Source organism: Haemorhous mexicanus, chromosome 2 (genome assembly GCF_027477595.1).
Source record: "Haemorhous mexicanus isolate bHaeMex1 chromosome 2, bHaeMex1.pri, whole genome shotgun sequence".
Taxonomy (NCBI): Eukaryota; Metazoa; Chordata; class Aves; order Passeriformes; family Fringillidae; genus Haemorhous; species Haemorhous mexicanus.
Genome location: NC_082342.1, coordinates 32,728,024 through 32,741,564, shown reverse-complemented (window position 1 = coordinate 32,741,564; position 13,541 = coordinate 32,728,024). Strand labels below are relative to the sequence as shown.

General features: G+C 42.3%; 1 protein-coding gene across 4 annotated transcripts in view; it reads left to right on the top strand.

Moving 5' to 3' along the window:
* The window catches only part of EPHB6 (EPH receptor B6), a 66,677-nt gene extending 58,992 nt beyond the window's left edge, over positions 1 to 7,685 (top strand). For 2 of the 4 annotated variants that reach the window (XM_059838294.1, XM_059838292.1), the window contains exons 10-17: positions 966 to 1,021; positions 1,137 to 1,256; positions 1,655 to 1,902; positions 2,813 to 3,028; positions 4,063 to 4,212; positions 4,361 to 4,554; positions 5,769 to 5,942; positions 6,964 to 7,685. In XM_059838294.1, the coding sequence (XP_059694277.1) occupies positions 966 to 1,021; positions 1,137 to 1,256; positions 1,655 to 1,902; positions 2,813 to 3,028; positions 4,063 to 4,212; positions 4,361 to 4,554; positions 5,769 to 5,942; positions 6,964 to 7,072 (1,267 nt within the window). In that variant the 3' untranslated portion in view covers positions 7,073 to 7,685. Of the gene's footprint in view, positions 1 to 965; positions 1,022 to 1,136; positions 1,257 to 1,654; positions 1,903 to 2,812; positions 3,029 to 4,062; positions 4,213 to 4,360; positions 4,555 to 5,005; positions 5,552 to 5,768; positions 5,943 to 6,963 lie in introns of those variants that run through there. The other 2 variants (XM_059838295.1, XM_059838296.1) reach the window with 2 other exon arrangements.
* The last annotated feature ends 5,856 nt before the right edge of the window (positions 7,686 to 13,541 follow it).

Below are 13,541 nucleotides of genomic sequence, written 5' to 3'. Positions count from 1 at the left end.
GTCTCATGCTGAAACAGCAAAACATGAGTTGACACAAATCCATGCAGACAGCAGGGATACTGCAGGATACTGTAGGGTTTGGTTTACAGTCTGGTCTAATTAATAGGATGATTGGAAACTAGCATGAAATACACTTAAAAAAAAAAAATAACACTGCTTGGAACAAAGGAAGTAGCTTGAAAATGGCAGATAGATTTAGTGCAAACAAAGAATAGAATGAAACTTTTAAAATAATTAAATTGTGTGGGGAAAAAAGGATTGAATCATACACATTCAGAAGGAAAATGAAATCTGAGAAATGCCTGTGCTGAGAAGGATCTGTGCTTACTGGAAATTTGATGCATCTATGCAATAAACCTTACAATAATAAAGACCATACCTGTTTTGACCTGCACATGCAAAAGTCACATCAAGGAACAGATTTCCATCTGCTTGGGTCTGTGTGGTTTGTTTGGGTACCCTACTTATGAATGGAATGGCCGAAGTAAATGCTGTTAAACAAAGCCAGGAGGAAAAATAATTGGGGGAGATCTATACATATTAAGCATTAGAGTAAATGGCTCTTAGAATGTTTTTGAAGAACTTAAAAGGCATCACAGAAGAAGGCATACATTGTAATTGAGAAGTATAATTTGTTGTAATTAAATTAAATTAAAATGCAAATTTAGCCTGAATAGCAATAAAACTTCCAAGGCAGTAAAGTTAAACTGTAATATTTTTTTTCAGGATAGTGTTGAAAGCCCTATCATTTGTCTTTTCTAATGTGGGGGTGCCAACAGTGGTGTAAAAACCACCACATAGAAAACAAGCATGCACTGGTTACCGGGAGGTGGGCAGGATCTTAGCATCCATCTTCTACCCCTAATTTCAAGGATTCTCTGAGCCTTGCACTGAGAAGCCTACCCCAGCATCTGATGAGAGACTCATGTGTGTGTTTTGACTTTCCTTTCCTTTGTGTCCTGCAGTAAAAGGAGAGAGACCCCATACACAGACCGCCTGCAGCAGTATATCGGTGCACGAGGTAAGTGTGTTTGAGCAACAGATGGCAAGGGCCTGTCTCTTTTCAGGACTCATTAACACCTGTGTGTCTCAGGGTTTGATCCTGGTGATGTTTTGGGCTCTTTCCCCCACTGCAGGACTCGGCGTGAAGTACTACATTGATCCTTCAACCTATGAAGATCCCAATGAAGCCATTCGAGAATTTGCCAAGGAGATTGATGTGTCCCTCATTAAGATTGAGGAGGTCATTGGATCAGGTAGTGTGAGAATCTGCAGAGTATTTAAAGTGCCTTCTTGTTCATCTTGATACCTGGCACACTACTGGCCTGAAGTGGACCCATACATCCATGGTACATTAAGTGTCCCAGGACATCTAAACCTTCATTTTTACCAAAATTCATTTTGACCCTCTAACCCTTAGATGCTGGCTCTAAGCCAAATTTAAAACACCCTTTGAAGACTCAAAACTCCTCATTTGAACCCCAAATATGTAGTAGTATCCAACCTTCACCAAAAATTTTGCCTTAATCTAAACAGTCCCATAACCTCATTTGTATGCATTGCCCGAAGTCGTCCACAGTGGAATGCTTTAGTACATCTGAAAATCCTTTGCTGTGTTTCCTTACTGGAGGTGTGTTTCTTCCCTCCCTGACAGGAGAGTTTGGAGAGGTGTGCTTTGGGCGCCTGAAACACCCAGGGAAGCGTGAATACATGGTGGCTATTAAGACCTTGAAGTCAGGTTACACAGAGGAGCAGCGGCGGGAGTTCCTGAGCGAGGCCAGCATCATGGGGCAATTTGAGCATCCCAATGTCATCCACCTGGAGGGGGTGGTCACCAAGAGCCGACCAGTCATGATTGTCACAGAGTTCATGGAGAATGGATCACTGGATTCCTTCCTCAGGGTACCACAGAGTCTCCCACAGCCATTAACCTCTTCATCTCGCTGTGTGCCAGTCTCAGACCTGATAATTTTGCCTGTCTTTCTTCACTCCTGTGTCCCTAAGTCCTCAGTTGCCTTCTTCAGGTGCAATAGATATTATAGCAAATAGCCATAGTAAGTGGTTTCAGGACAACATGGTGAAAATACTCCAAGGGCTCAACAACCATATAAAATTTCAGTATTTTAGACTTCTTCAACTCAGTAATTAATGTAAACAGTATCAAATCTTTGTACACACCCTTTCAGTTGCTTATGTGCATCTTCCAAATTTTTCCTTTCTGGTTTTAACATTGTAATGAAGTAATGAAACTTGCAGTTATTTTTGTATTTCGAGTTTTCTAGTAATGAAACACAAATATATATAAGCATAGATACAAGTATATAAGTATATATACAAGTATAGCTGCTTCACTTCTCCTTTTTTACTGATTCCTGTGCTCATTCAGCACATGAAAGCTGAATGAGCACAGGTACAAATGCTTTGGCAGGTACAATTTGAGGAGCACATTGAGTAGAGCTGCATAGAAGCCATTGCAAAGATCTTAGTACGAGCAGATTTGTCTGTGCACATTCATTTAGCCATCTTAGCAGTTAGGGAGGTTAGATGTAGGATCCTGAAGGGGGATGTTGCCCGAAGAGGAGGCTTGCCTTCAGGAAAAGTTCACCAATGTCTGATTTTATTTGAGGTTCATTGCTTTAAGCCCACCCTCCTTTGTTATTTGTTGTCCTTTAAAGTTCAGATTTGGGCTGAAATTAAGATGTGTGTTCTCTAATTTCATAAATCCACATTGTTACCTTGCTCTTTGTTAGTCTCTCCTGTTGGCTTCATGTTCTGTGGCCATGAGAGCCTGTGTTTGCCTTGTCCCTTGCAGCAGAAGGAAGGGCAGTTCAGTGTGCTGCAGCTGGTGGGAATGCTGCGGGGGATTGCAGCCGGCATGCGCTACCTGTCAGACATGAACTACGTGCATCGTGACCTGGCAGCACGAAACATCTTGGTCAACAGCAACCTGGTGTGCAAGGTGTCAGACTTTGGGTTGTCCCGCTTCCTGGAGGATGATGCTTCCAACCCCACCTACACTGGGGGTCTGGTGAGTCACTGCTGTCGTGGGAGTTGTGTAGTGCTGACAGAATTTCTCCTGTGTTCCACCTTGGTTTGGTGTACCCTCTTTATTCCGTCTTAAGACCATAGAGAAGCAGGGAGAAGAGCCTTCTGTCTTATGGGCTATTTGTTCCAAAGCAGTAAAAATGAAAAATAACTGAGTATCTGAGCCCCTCTGCCATGTGAAGTCTCAGTGCTGTTCTTTGTGGCATGATGGTGAACAGGTCAAACCTCACAGCCTGATGTAGCTATTATCTTCCCCCTTTCATTAGCTTTTTATAGGAAGGATAAAGGACTGAAGGAGAGATTACAATCCTGTACTACCACTCTTTGAAGAAAGAGTTGGGTTTTTTCCTACAGAAAAGATAAATGACCTAAGTGTATTTATGGGCTTAGAACCAACCATCAAATGAGCTTATTGCCTATGAAGCTGTGACACCTGTCACACATTCTACAAAAGGGGTGGGAGTATAACAGGTGGATTGAAAAAGAAGGAGATGAAGAATTCAGTCACTGAAACGTGGAACAATTTTTAGATCTGTGCCTTTTGAAGAACCAGCAACTGAATGGTATTTCATCTTACAGGTCATACCTGCAGTTAGAGAGGTCAAGATGGAAAGGGAAATGAGTTAATGCTAGCTGCTCAGTGGATCTGTCCCTATGTGCTGCTTTTTGGCATTATTTAAATGGCTTTAGATTTCCAAATGATTGTGACTCGGGAGGATCTTGCTATGTGCCACTTTCAAATGCTGCAAAGTAAAGCTGTGAAGGTGTAAAATCATGGGATTTGTAGCAAGGAGGCATGATTCTCTCTTTGCATTTATACTTGTCAGCAAAACAAGGTGGAAACCTTGAACATAGTACGAATTTAAACCAGCAGTGTTTCCAAGACAGAATCAATGGGACTGTCACTCTGTGCTCCAGGCTATGTTGTGCTGCTAACATCTGATTGTTTCAGTGATGTTGTTTCCACAAGCAGTCCTTATCTCACTACATTCTGGGTGCTTTCTGTCTGCTTGCCAGGGCTGCAAAATCCCCATCCGCTGGACTGCCCCTGAAGCCATCCAGTACCGCAAGTTCACCTCCTCCAGTGATGTCTGGAGCTATGGCATTGTCATGTGGGAGGTGATGTCCTACGGTGAGAGGCCTTACTGGGACATGTCCAATCAGGATGTAAGTTTTGGAAGTGGTGAGGTTGTACTTCTGCCTCTCTGTCCTGTATCAATTCAAGCAGAAGAAAGCCACACACACCGAGTGATTGAAGCTCTTTTGTCTTTTATTTCCCCAGTTGCTATAAAACTTCGTTCTTACTTTCCTGCAGGTAATTAATGCCATTGACCAGGACTATCGCTTGCCACCACCCCCAGACTGCCCAACTGTTTTGCACCTGCTGATGCTTGACTGCTGGCAGAAGGAGAGGGTCCAGAGACCCAAATTTGAACAAATAGTCAGTGCCCTGGATAAAATGATTCGCAAGCCATCAGCCCTCAAAGCCATTGGCACTGGGACCAGCAGGTAAGATGGGGATTTAATGCAAAATAACAGGACTTGTCACTCAGTAGGCATCATGAGGAAAGGGAAGCCAGAAATCAGGCTTTATAGTTTTTTTCCTAAACCTGTCATTTGAGAATGGGAGCAAACAGGAATTGGAAAAAAAGAGAGGAAGCAGGTTGGAAGAACTGTATATCCTGATTCAGTTAACGGGGAGCTCTGAGTGCTGAATGTGACAGGAGATAAATCTCGATGAGTTGCACTGAGGATGAATGACTGAGGGATAATAGGGGATGAAGGGAGGGACACATCTAGGTGCAGCAGCATGAGATATTCTGTGATCACACCATATTGTGTGACCGCAAGAGATGATGAGGAAAAAGAAGACCTTTGCTTATGGAGGGAAGGAAGTCTCTACATGGGAATAATTAGAACTGCAGCTTACATCCCATATTTTCCCAACTGCATTTTGCAGTCTGATGGAACAAGAGGCAGGAGGTCAGCAAAGAAGAAGTCTCTGGAGGGATAAACGGTGCCAAGGTTAGTTGGCTGCTGGGCTGATGATGAAATTACATCCTGCTGGCCTGGAGGGGTTTTCCCTGTGGTTATAAATCCTGTATCAGTGGAATGTCCTCCACAGCTGGGGGAGAGGAAAAGTATCTAGTGATGCCCAGTTTACTAAAAGCAGCACATAAAGAGTGTTAAAACTCTGGGGCAGGTTCAGATGACGAGGAAAAGAGCAAATACCATATATAAACAGTCATCTCTTCAGGCTTTTAGTGCAAGCCTTTATCTGGAGCTGAAATAACACAGTCGTTGTGTCATAGGTCACTATCTGACCAAAAGAGAACATTTAGGAGAGGGAGACCTAGTCACAAAGGTTAAAAGGTGTATAAGGTCTCTTTCAGAAACCTCCTCACTGCAGTTCATTGCCCAGCTAATAGGTCTAGACCAAGAAAGTGTGGAAGGATCTTGGGCAGCAAGAAGAGAATGTGTCTGAGAGAATACAGGCAATGGAAAAGGAGAATCAATTTCTTGGGTTGGGTGATTGTTTTCAGGCAGAGAAAGGGACACTGGAAGTCTAAAAACAGCACATCAAGGTGGGACTTCGGGAGCCAGGGCATGGAGAACCAATGTCATTGTTCTTCATTCTGTCCTCTTCGGAGACTGCATTCTCTCCCTCTCGTAATTCTTACTTGACTAGTGTGCTCAGCTGATGCTGATAACTTGGGTTTTAGAACCTGCCTCTTTTGCAGACCATCTCAGCCTCTCCTGAGCAACTGTCCTCCAGATTTCCCTTCCCTTAGCAATGCCCACGAGTGGTTGGATGCTATCAAGATGGGTCGCTACAAGGAGAATTTTGACCAGGCTGGTCTGGCTACATTTGATGTCATATCACGCATGACTCTCGAGTAAGTAACAGAGCAGAGAGCCACAGATACCACCAGTTTCTGAGTTTTCCATGCAGAAAGTGAAAGCAGTCTGAGAAATTTGCTATATGGAAAATACATACACATGGAAAAGGAGAGGAAAGCCAAAGCAAAGTAGCTACTGTTCCTTGCATATTACTAGGGCCTCTGGACAGCATCCATGCTGTGATACACTTGTAATCTGTGTCTATAAGCAGCAGTTCTGATCCAGTGTGCATCAGAAAATGTATTGTCAGAGTTGCACAGAGCCTGTTATATCCGAGTGCTCGTGACAGCTAGCACTGATAATAACCACCACTTTTAAGCAGATGTGTAGAACCAGCCACACCATATACTGCATTGAAGTGTTATGTAAAAGACAGGATCCAGGAAAACAAACATTCTTGGAATCACAGCAAGGTTTGGGTTGGAAGGGACTTTTAAAGAGCATCTAGTCCAACACCCCTGCCATAAGCAGGACACATTTAACTAGATGATGTTGCTCACAGCGCTTGAATGTTTACAGGGATGGGACATCCACAACTTCTCCTGGCAACCTGTTTCTGTGTCCCACCACCCTTCCTTATTTCTAGTAGTCTAAACCTACTCTCTTTCTGTTTCAAACCTCTGCCCCTTGTCCTGTCACTACAAGCCCTGGTAAAAAGTCATTCTCCATCTTTCTCGTAAGCCCCCTTTATATATTGAGAAAGTTCTTTCTGGAGCCTTCTCTTCTGGCTGAACAACTCCAACTCTTTTTTTTTTTTTCTGTAGATCAGCCCTCTGATCCTTTTCATGGCCCAGTTTCACTGCTTCTTTTTGTTCCTACCAGGTTCTGCCAACACCCCCTCCACCCACACACATTTGTCAAGCAAAAGCAGAAGCCTTGTCAGCTGTTTCTCAGACACAGATAGGCACACGCACACATATCCATACACGTTTATCTGCATCTACAGCAAAATGGACTGAGACTGTTCAGAACAAGCAGCTCATTTTAACAACTTCTGTGTCCTCTGTTCCTTTGCAGAGATATCCAGCGTATTGGAATCACCCTTGTTGGTCACCAGAAGAAGATTCTAAACAGCATCCAGCTCATGCGAGTCCATTTGAATCAACTTGAGCCAGTTGAAGTGTGATGTTTACATCATCCTCATTCCACTAGTCTCAAACTCTGGAAAGGTCCTGGGGGAATTCAGAGGGATTTTCAATGTAAGAAAAAGATGTCAGTATGCTACTTGAAGACTTAATGCACCCAGAGAGTGCACACTACGTGTCCTGTTCCATGAACAAAAACCAAGCCTTGCCGTGATTTGAAAGCAGAACTGAATGACTGGTGACAATTACATGTGGCTGATGTCACACATTGGGAATGGGTTTGGGGAGGGAAGGTTGTAATAACACGGGGTGGAGATGGAATAATGGCTTGGACAGATCACAAGCACCTGTTGCCTATTGTCTGCCAACAAAAGGTATCTGACAACTTTACAAAGTCATCAGCAGGCTTTATTTATGGCTGAGAGCCCAGCAAAGCTGCAAAGACATAATAAAGGCAACAAAAAATTAGCTTTTTTTTTCAGAAGAATGCCATCGTGGTGTGAAAGATTATTCCTCAGATGGAGATGAGCATCAGGCTATCACTTGGTGTGCCAGCTCAGTTTGGAACTGAAGTTCCAGCTAGTGCACAGCATGTGGTAAGCAAAAACAGATGTCACCTGGTACTCAGGTTCAGAGTAAAGAATCGAAATTCAATGCTATTTCGTGTGCAGTTCTTGGGTCTGCTCCATGATGGGAATTGCTAATCTTTTGTGCTGACGTGAGGAACAGTCCATCTCTATTTATGGGACTGCAACAGAATAAACAACGATCCCTTGAATCCATCCTGCAAGACCTGCAAGTGAAGGGGGAACCAAATAGGTTCTGGTTCTCACAAGCCTGCTCTTGTGAGGAAAGGTGTAACCTGTGATACATGGAAATCCTGAGTACCCAGATCTTGGGTTTTGTTTTCTTCTGAACCCCATACAATGAAAAGCAGAATGAAAAAAATCAGAAACCCTTTGCTGCTGAAAAATACTTCCTCTTTTTCTCACCCTAGCCTTTAATCACAGTTTGAATATTTTTTTTGAAGAAAATGCAGACATGCAATAATCAGCTTCAGAAAGACAGTTGGAATGGGTGAGGCGAAACTCTTTCACAAGGTTTTGTCAAGAGTGATCCGGGAATAGTACCAGTCCCATAAGTCACTTCAGTCCTTAAAAAAGGGCTAACAGTGTTCTTGGATTCAACAGTGTTGATCCCAAGGCGCATGAGAATGACCAGAATGGCAGAGCTTATGTATCCCTTCAGGCAGACTAGTACCTGTTTATGGGAAACTCTGCTTCAAGAAGGAGCAGAGCTTTGGGGCTCTATCTATCTATCTATCTATCTATCTATCTATCTATCTATCTGTCTGTCTATCTATCTATCTATCTATCTATCTATCCCTATGAAGTTGAACTTGAGAGGAAAAACTCATAAACTACACACTTGTCTACCTCATCAACACATAGGAAGGGAAATGGAAATGGCCCAGGTAAACAAGACCCCAGTTATGATACCCTCTAGAGAGTGTGTCTAGAGAGGAGATAACCCCAAATGTTGTGATGTGTGCTCATCTGAGGACTAGACATGAACCTCATGTATTTCTCTAGCTGTCAAGAATATCACAACTTCTTCACGTACTACTCCTGTACAGATTTAAAGATTCTCCCAGTCAACCCAACAATTGAAGACCAAGAAGTCATATTTAATAGTGATTGAAGAGTCCAGTAATATGATGGGTGGTGCTCCAGAATAGTTGCACTGGAATAGCCAGTGCAGCTCAGACTCTTTGTTGCAATATTAGAGTAATATTGTTTTGAATTTTTTAGCTGAAGAGGGAGAACAGCAGCACATTTTCAAGACATAAAAAAGTCAATACAAAAACAAGAAAAGGAAACATGAATAAAACATTCATGGCAGTACAAAGAGAGTGTGAAGATTAAAAAAAAAAAACCAAATCACATCCGACTAGAGTCCAACCTAGAAAATCTCAGTCTGTGCTTTTTAAGGGGTTTCTGGAAACTTGTAATACTCACACATCCAGTCACATGTATGCTGACTGACTGTCAGCTCCACCCACGGCATCTGAGACAGAACAAGTGTTGTCCTCTTCAGAAAGCATATTGAGCACAAGATGTTGAGGGGAATCTGTGGTCTCTAGCACCTTCCATATATATATTCACCAGAGGACAACAGTGCATGTATGCATCTTCATATAAGAGTGTATTCTAGAAGTTCTGTGTGCCATTTGGGGAAACTAGGCAGCCTTTCTTTTCCATGCCTTGAGTGGTCAGGATTAGTGGAGAGATTAGCAATCTAGATAGAATTTTATGGCCTCTTTTCAGCCTAGTAGAAACTTTCATGCAGAAGAAACATTTTCTTGCTCTCTTCATGCAATAGGAAATTAAATGAGAGCCTTGCCTGAATTCTGTTGTGTTAACAATGAGATTTAAAACTGCACAAGGAGCAGGCATTGCATTTGATTGCAAATGAATAACTTTTTTCTGTAAGAAGTGTCTCCATTCTCTTTATTCCCAGTGTGTTCCCAGTTTTCAGGCAGTTATTCTCTTACACAGTTTGGGATGCAAAGGTTCTTAAATTGCAGTGCAGCTTGCGTCGTTTGTCATCATGTCACTCCCTAACTGTGCAAGCATGGAGGAAGGGCAGTCATGGCAAAAGCATTAGAAGTACCATGATCTTACTTTTCTCTGTCATCTGAAACCAGAAATTCTATATTCTGTTTCCACAGTCATTTGGGATGTCCTGCAGTATATGAGCAACCCTAATAGGTAAGCATGGACATGAGGGAAGGCAGTGGGCTCACCTAGGCACCTGGTATCTGCCCTTCACCAGAAGAGTGAGAAACAGTGCTGAAAATGTCTTACAGAGCTCTGCCAAAGAAGCAAAGGGAGAAGTTACTGCCCACCTTCTCTCCATATGATTTCTACAACAGGCAGTGCACAACAGTAATGAATAAACTAAATGCACAGGGGTCAGTGGACAGACCTTCTTAAGATTGTTAGGCATTTCTAAGAAAGCTCGGAAGAGTCATGCCTATAGCTAGAGAGAATATATTTCAAAGATTAATGTCTTTTGTGCTTGAACACCAACTTTTCACTGTCTGGAAACAGGAAGAAACTTCACCTTAAGGCAAGCTGTTTTGTAATTATTCTTGATGAGGTTCCTTGAACCTGTCTTTTTGGTGTCTGTTGCTGGACAGCCTCCCAGACAGATAATTGGATCTGCACCAGGATGTCAGTTAATGTTCTGTGCTGCCAGAGAGCACGTCGGGCAAGCACGTTCCCACCTATGCTGCTTTGGCAGCCAAGTGAAATTCTCAGCCAGGAGCTACATGCCTGTGCACTCCTGCCTCACTAAGCCATGGCATGTTTCTGCCAGAAGCAGGCCCTGCTCACCAGAGTGTTCAAAGACAAGCACGTAAGCTAAGATTTGTTTCTTCCATGCCTGAAATGATTTTAAGGAAAGGCTCAATGAGAGTATAACTTACAGAGTGATTTCTGTGCTTTGCACCCAAGAGCTTCAATGCATGTGTGGGTGAAATGGCTGAAGTCCCTGGTTTCTTGTTTGCTTGTTTGGTTTTTTATAATTGAAGGGTGTAATCTTGGTCCATGGTGAACAACACTGTACTAGGGCTAATTGAGGGAGCACAAGTTGCTCAGTGGAGAGAAATGCTGAAAGAGTCTGTTTAGCACAAATATATTCAGCACCTAGGGCTATCTAGAAAGAAAGAAAAGCTGCTGTAGCTAGTCCCAGACAATTCATATGTTATGAAGCTGAATGAAACCTGTGGGTGTGGTGGGAAACGATGAACACCACCAAGGAACTTGGCTTTGCTAAACAAACAAGGGTAGAGCTGTCCCTACCACTGGATCTTCCTTGGTCATGATTCCAGCCAACACGTCTACCTGAGGGCAATTCCAAGTGAAGGTAACCAGCTTGAATCCATCCTGCTTTTGGCACATTTTCTCACAGTTGGCTACACAATTCTTCTTCATGAAGAATTCATGTCTTCCATGTGAAGTTCATGTCTTCTACACCTAGAGATGCAGCTACGCATTAGATTTGGGTTCAGGACAAAAGTGATAAATTCTCTTCCTGAAACCAGGTAATGCAAGAGGGGCAATGCAATCAGCTGATCACATGTGTTGATTTAGCAACTGTTCATGAGTAACAGGCATCTGGAGGATTGCAGATGACACATAAATTTGAATCTCTGGATATCATTAAAAGACAGCATGGAAAAGGAAACCTCATTGCTCTACCTAAAAGCTAGTCTAATCCTTCACTCTTTAAACCTGTATGGAAAAAATGGCACCTCTCTCAGAATTTACATTTTGTTGTGGCATTCAAGGTCGCTGTGTTCTTTGTGTAAAGCTGTTCCACTTCAGTGTTGTTGAAAGGGCTGTGCTGAGCTGATGAAAAGCCACTGTGTCTTCTAGACTTTGTGGAGCAGTACCTAGGACCTGTTCAAAGAGGAATCACTCCCCCTGGTGTGCTTAAATGCAGAGCTGAAGTGTCCCGGTGTGCTGTAGTACAGAACTGCCCTCAAAAAGCCTTGGAGCTTAGCTATTTCATTTCCTGGGTGATGAGAAAACTCTCTTCCTGAAATATTCTCAGCTCAAACATGCACATTCATGAAAACATTCTGAGATTTCCTTCTGGTTTCTGCCATGACCTCTTTTCCTCAAACAAACAGAGTAACGTGGTCTTTTACTCAAGTGCTGCAAGAGGAAGTCACAAGTATGAGTGCAATGGGTTGACATCTATGCCCCAAATACTTAATTGTTTGGCCTGTTACTTATGTTTCTTATACAAGACCAAGAGTGCCTAGCTGACAGTGATAAAGCTGTTTGTTTCTGAAAACTTATTCCTTTAAATTCAGACCATGCTAAGTAAGGTTGGATTTTTTCCAGTTTACAGTGACACTAGAAACTACACAGGCTGCTGGCTACAACTGGAATTTGAGTTACATCTCATTGCATTTTGGATTCTTTAGCCAAACCCACTACTGCCTAGGCATTTGGAGAGCTGGAGCAGATTGATCATTTATAAGCATTTCTGTTGCTGAGATCAGACTCTTACCCTCTTTGAAATCTACTAACTCTGCAAGTGAACAGGAGATTAAAAATAAGAAAATCAGATTTAGTCAGAGAAGTTGAGCTGGACAGATATGAATGACAAGGCACTATCTGAAATAAGCTATTTAAAAATAGATCTATTCATGTTGTTCTGTTAGAAAAGACAGTAATTATAATGTGCCTCACTGTCTCTACTATTAAGGTAGAAGAGGAAATGATCTTTACCTTCCAGGATAGTACACTCCGCCTCTTAACCCACTGTTGAGTTTAACTTACATTTGACTGAAGAATTTTTGCCAGAAAGGTATCTAATCCTGGTTAATTCAGGACTAGTGAATCTACAAGATACCTTGGACTGTTTTTTCCCATGGCTGTGATAATTTTTAATTGCAGTTTGCCTGTCACTTTTTGTTTACTAGCCAATTTGGATAAAGAGCTGTTTGTAAAATGATACTTCTGCAATTTCCACCATCACTGGGTCGCATACTTGCTTCTTTATATTCTAAAAAAAGGAAATATTTACATGTGTCCCTGTCACACATCTTGTTTGGTCCTCCCATCCTTGTTATGGTTCTCTTCTTCTCATCTTCTGCCTTCCTTTCTAAGAAGAGAATATCAAGAACAGACAGAACCAGTCTCACTAATGCTCTACATGGACAGGAAACAGCCTCTCACACTGACTGCTCGCTGCCTGTTCACTCACAGATCACAGTAAGCCTTTCACAATTGAGTTCTTTGACTCAATCAGGGCACTCTGATCCTTCTGACGTAAATGTTTTTTTAGGAAACCCGTTCTATGTAGACAGAAAGTGCACTCTTTTTATTTTTTTCCCCAGCTGTCAAGCACTACCCTTAGAGGAGAGTTTTCAAAGAAATGGATCTTCGTGTTGGCATTTTACAATGCTAAGCAACTTTTAATCAGTATTTCAATCTAACAGACCATAAAATGATCCATAAGTCAAGTCTGGACTACGTCAGATCAATTGTATGGGAACCTTGCTATCCAAATCTCAAAGTAAGTATTCACTTACTTTGAACTCTCTGAATTAAGGAAAATGTATCAGTGTCTGCCACTTCCTCCCTAGACACAGTTTTCCCTTGCTTGTTCAGCACCTCTTCAGAAGAATCCAGCATCTAGCTGCTCCGGGGTTGTAAGTCCTTCTTAAATACAATAAGGAATGAACCTGTGACTCCAATTTGGTGAATCTCCAAGGGCAGAGGAGTTACAAATCCTGGGCCATATTGCTATAGCATTTTTTAATTACAACCAGGAATTTACAGTTATAAAATGTCTAAAAATGAAAGTGATCCAGAACTTTTGAATCCCTAATGGCCCTATCAAAGACAGGCCTTGCCACCTCACCTGCCAAATGCTAGCTCATGACTGCTGGTTTGTATCCTATCAATTTTTTCCATTTCTGCTTTGAGA